The sequence below is a fragment of the Lactuca virosa genome, chromosome 1 (assembly GCF_052849685.1).
Source record: "Lactuca virosa cultivar CGN04683 chromosome 1, Lactuca_virosa_CGN04683_v6, whole genome shotgun sequence".
Lineage (NCBI taxonomy): Eukaryota > Viridiplantae > Streptophyta > Magnoliopsida > Asterales > Asteraceae > Lactuca > Lactuca virosa.
In genome coordinates, this window is record NC_136426.1 from 18,429,186 (window position 1) to 18,434,429 (window position 5,244).

The 5,244-nt window shown below is 33.1% G+C and overlaps 1 protein-coding gene across 2 annotated transcripts; it reads right to left on the bottom strand.

Moving 5' to 3' along the window:
* Nucleotides 1–1,632: 1,632 nt before the first annotated feature.
* Nucleotides 1,633–4,682, bottom strand: LOC145133493 (uncharacterized). Of its 2 annotated transcripts, none has more exons than XM_079068438.1 (6): nt 4,539–4,682; nt 3,689–3,844; nt 3,173–3,253; nt 2,959–3,084; nt 2,394–2,492; nt 1,633–1,956 (listed from the first exon to the last, which is right to left on the bottom strand). In XM_079068438.1, the coding sequence occupies exons 1-6, from the start codon at nt 4,645–4,647 to the stop codon at nt 1,892–1,894; spliced, it is 636 nt and encodes a 211-aa protein (XP_078924564.1). In that variant the 5' UTR covers nt 4,648–4,682; the 3' UTR covers nt 1,633–1,891. The 2 variants fall into 2 exon arrangements, with proteins under 2 accessions (XP_078924564.1, XP_078924558.1); XM_079068432.1 differs by having other exon boundaries at nt 3,689–3,847.
* Between the last annotated feature and the right edge of the window lie 562 nt (nt 4,683–5,244).

Here is a 5,244-nt window from a genome sequence, read left to right on the forward strand (position 1 = left end):
TGGTGTATTTCTCTATATCGGTATATCCATCTTTAAAAGTTTCTAAAATTTTGAATTTCCTGATATATCATAAACGGGCTTGGGCCCGATTCCAAAAGGGCTTTATATATGTCACAATCCATTATTTATGTCCCGTCGGAGCGGATCCATGATACCACATTACCACCTCGTTTTCAAATTTTAATATCTCAATTAAATGATTTAATTCAGGGGACCACGTATTACCATATGTATACTATATGGCATCTAGGGCCCGTGTTGAGCATCTTCTTCTTTTCTTAGTTGAATTGGAAGCTAAACCTAATACTTGCTCTTCAGTAAAGGTGTGACAAAAGTCGTATAGGATTCTAAGATAATGATATAAAGAAACATTTGGCCGACTCAATTCTCCTACAAATATGTCGGTTCGGGTTCATGTTACAACAAGTGTCATAAGAAAAAAGTTAAACCAAATTTCTAAGTTCTAACAACAAGACAAATGCAACCGACTCAAAAGGTTGACTACGTCAAATCAAAGAAAAAAAACACCATGTGTAAAGGATGATGTAAGCACCAATTTGTGGATAATGCTGAATTTGAAGTCGGTTTTGAAATTTAACAAAATTCGTACACAATGATGTAAGCACCAATTATGTCGATAATGTTGAATTTGAAGTCGGTTTTGAGATTTAACAAAATTGGCATGGTTGGTTGATCTAAAAAGTCCCAAATAAAAAGTCTCATAACTTTGAGATGATGTAAAACGTTTTTCAGCCATTAGGATCGTTTACGATGGCAAAATGTTCTTTTTTTTAAATAACGAAGTCTGTAAAGATTTGAACTTGAAACCCTTTTACCCACTATATATTTTGGAGCAGTTAAATCTCAAGCAATAGCCACTGGCCACGTTGAAGATTTTTTATTCTCAGTACTTTTAGGTTCATTTCCAAAAGTGTAGCCACCGGTGCAAAAGTTCAAATTTTTTTTTTTATTCTGGGTACTTTACATAATAACATGTGGTAACAAATTAAGACGTGTTCATGAATTGCAAAGAATCATGTGTCACTAGGGGTGGTAAATCGTGTTATCGTTTCGTGTTTCTGACACGACACGACAAAGTTTTATGTAACACGAACACGACACGACACGATGTCGTGATTTTTTAACTAACACGAAAACGAACGAATTAAAAAATGACAAACACGACACGATACGAAAAATATAACATATACTAAAAACCAGTTTATTTAATGAATACTTTATCAAATATAACACGACAAACACGAAATACACGATAAAGAACTGTTAAATCGTGTCAATTTCGTGTCGAATTTTAAACACGAACACGACATCGTGTTTTTTACAGTTAACACGAACACGAATTCAAATTTCAGTTTCGTCCCAATTTCATTTCGTGACGTGTATTTTGTCGTGTCATAAATTGTCACCCCTATGTGTCACCTATAAAGGTAGAAATTCTAGGCAATAAGCAATATAAAATGAGTTAATTTGCTTGAGACTTGCCTCTTTCCAAAAAGATAAAAACAATATAAGGCGAGTTAATAAATTTCGATCTTATAGACCCCATACCTTTGAGAAAATCGTGTAATCTATAAATCCCTTTGTTAAGTTCTAATCATAAACACGTACGTATTAATTTGTTACAAACACGTATTCAAAATCTCAAAATAGCTTACTAGTTACAAACACGTACGTATTAATTTGTTAAGTTCTAATCATAAAGGTATAGTAAAACACAAGTACCTCTACCCAATCGTGTGAAAAAGTGCATCCAAAAAGTTAACTTACCAAACCACAACACAACACAAGTACATATTCAATGAAACTCTAGGTTACTCGAAACAAGCTAGCTCTAACCACTTGCAGTCATCCACCCGATTATTGCAATAAGTTAAATAGCCAATAGGGTAAACGTGAATATCAACAAGTTGAAGCTACGTTCAAGCCTATAATTACCTGAAAAACAGACAAGTTGCCAAACCAAAAAAAATAATATCATAAGTGCATTGCCTAATCGGTTAAAATAGTACATTGGCTGTATTGGTAAAAAGAGTAAAGACACCAATCAAAACGAATCTCATAGACCCAAGTCAAAGCAATTAATTTATGGGTTAAGTTGATGATGAAACGCTAACTATTACTTCCTCAATCCAAAAAAATGTAACGTTTTCCCTTTTAAGTTGTCTAAAAAAATGCAACTAATTAAATTTCATCGTGGTCACTCAAACCATGCTCAAACACATGCACTTTGGGTACTTGGTACATGTTTTTTTTTGAAGTTATATTAACACCAAATATTCTATAATAAATAATAATAGCTGGCTTGACATTAGAATTTGGAAAGTTATTAAATAAATCCGAATGCATATGGTAATTAATGGATACAGTCTTACCTTGATTTGAACGATCGTCTGACAAACTTGGAGGGGGAGCAGGAGGCGATTTGTTCCCAAATCCAAGTCCAAGGTCCTTACAGTCCATTCCAGGTGAACCTAACCAAAAAAACAAGAATCCGGTTACACACAACTACACTTGTTCAATTGGACAAAAATCGTAATTTTTTGTCCAACCCAAAAAGGTGGGACACAGACTCGTTTTCGATCTCATGGCTATGCAAAAGACATGAATGCCCTCCTAATCTTCATCAACAAAAATATCCCTAGAAAGCTTGTCCGGTCTGGTTGGGTACCTTGTAACAAACGCAACCTAAGGTTGTGTTTGTTACATTCGACATAATTGGACTGGACAAAGACAAAGTTTTTAGGGTTATTTTTGGGGACGAGGATTAGGAGGGCATTCACGTCTTTTTGTGCGGACAAGATATCGAGAGCGAATCCCTATCCCATCTTTATTTCGTCAGACAAAATTTACAATTTGTGTCCCATTGACATCAGTCTCAGTTCTAGTCCAATGCACGCAAAATACAGTATTGTTTTCAGGAGTAGATTGTGGACTTACATTCTTTAAAGCAAGGAGAAAAGGTTAAGTTGAGAAGGTTATGATAACCCTGGTCACATTCGCATTTATGGGTGAAGAGAGATGTTGTCTCACATTTTCCTCCTCCACAATCGGTCCACCTACACACTAGAAAAACAAGCACCAATCACAATACATATATACCAAAAGTCTAAATGAGTAAACAGACTTTTACAAAGTTTTAACGGTTGTGTACCATCAAAGATTGATTCATTCCCTCGGTTCTCCTTTTCTTGCACAGGGGGTGGGGCTTTCGAACATGAATAATTCATTGTGCCTGAAATATGTATTACCAGTCACATACAAATTGTAGAATTTTATTGACCAAAAGAAATATAATCAAAGGGTATATGGTAACAGCTAAATACATAGTTCAATACAATGACAAAATATGGGACCACTCGGGTTGAAATCAAATACCATTAATAACTTTTAACGGTGTAATGACTTTTACTTCTATTATTTTTTATTTTATGATTTTCCATTTATATTTTTATCTTGACATATTTTATCTCTTACAAATTTGTAAAAAATCGTCTCTACATTGCTACCCTCCCATGTTTTATGTGTGTTTAGGTGATATTTTTCTTATCACATATTCCTACCCTCACGTGTATTGTGACAGTTAAACAATATATGAGAGAGAAATGGGGTGATTCTTATTTTACATTTACATAATTAAAGAACATAATTCAAGAAGCTTTAGACTTACAATTTGGGATGACACAAGGGAGAAATTTCAAAGAGTTGTCATCATCAGTAACAGCCATTTGCTTCCACCCAGGTGAGCATTCACATTCAAATGGGATAGTGCTGTTACCCGAAGGCTTGCAGGTTCCCTGACCACATTTCACATCATTGCATGCATCTTCTGTGATAATTACATCCAAAAAAGATGAAAAACTTTAAGAGCTTTTTCAAGTAAATCCTAAATTTCACCAAAAAAAACATGGATATGAATCCTAAATCATTCATGAAAAAAATATCGGCAGCATGTCATGCTTTTGCAATTGCATATCTCTACAAAAAGAATTATCAATAGCATACTTGGAATCCTTATATGAATAACATCACTTTGTCCACTTTTCATATAAGATACAAATTAAATTCAAAACTGAAGTAGTTTAATGAATCAATACATGAAAAGAAGCTCGTCTACTTGTGAACTAAAGCATTAAACTTCAACTATTGGCCATTTAGATTGTTAGATAACACCTCAACTGGACACAAAAACGATGTAATTGATATAGTCGCAGGAATCAAGGTTCTAATACCCCAAATCCTATTTTATTTTTAGTTAAGAGATTAGAGATTTTGGGAAGTAGGTCAAGTTTGTGAGCCAAAAGGTGATAATACATTAATATTTTTATGTAAATAGCTTCAAGAGCTTACTGACGTTATAAATGTTTCAATTCAAAATAAACTAATTATCATCAATATCTTAGGGTTAAGACATTTCCAGTATGAAATTAGAAAAACAGAACGAAGAAATGAAGCAACTAATTTATTCCGCACAATATAAAAAAAACCCTGAAATTTGAAAGGTTTTAATCAGTACAAACCAAAGATCGGAGAGAGAAGCGGAGCAAGAATATCGCCGACGCTTGTGGCGATACACCATGGCTGCAAAATAAGAAAGATGCAAAGGAAAGTAGCGATTGAAACAATCATTTTCAAAATTGTAACAAAAACTTTGATGGAGAAGAAGAATTACTTGAAGAGAAGCTCAGGCAGTTGGGTGCAATTAATAGATTGCTGTTGGAAGTCGTTGAAGTTGGACTTTGAATTCAGTTAGCGGCTATCGCCATTATTACCGATATTAGATGGATGGATTACATATAGATATATCATATTTCCAACTAAAGATACAAGAAAATATGGCATGACGTCATTTCTTAACCATCGCATAAATGAATATTTACCATTTACTTATTAATACAATTTATATAAATAAAATTCAATTTAGGTTACAAAATACTTTTTTTGTTTAAATATTTATTATTAAAAGAAAAATTAGTTTTCAGATTTTAAAATGAAATAGATAGTTTCATATGTGTTAAAACAAATGATCATCAACGGACATACAACCAAAAATCCAAGGTAAAATAGTCATGCAATTTTTTAACAAAAGGAATGCGCTATTATTTGTAAATTTGAAAGTAATTAATGAAATATGGGTATATTATGGGTATGTTGGCAGCCAATTTTGAGAATTTTTATTATATGATTTTACCTTTTAATTTAAAAATAAAAACTTAAAATTAAAGA

Bases quoted from the DNA above. Each gene is read 5' to 3' on its own strand.
- LOC145133493 (XM_079068432.1), bottom strand. From the start codon at position 4,647: ATGATTGTTTCAATCGCTACTTTCCTTTGCATCTTTCTTATTTTGCAG. The intron at 3,085-3,172 runs GTACACAACCGT...TTGTTTTTCTAG, and splicing joins GAATGAATCAATCTTTGATG to TGTGTAGGTGGACCGATTGT. The intron at 2,493-2,958 runs GTAAGTCCACAA...TTTTTTGGTTAG, and splicing joins TTCTCCTTGCTTTAAAGAAT to GTTCACCTGGAATGGACTGT.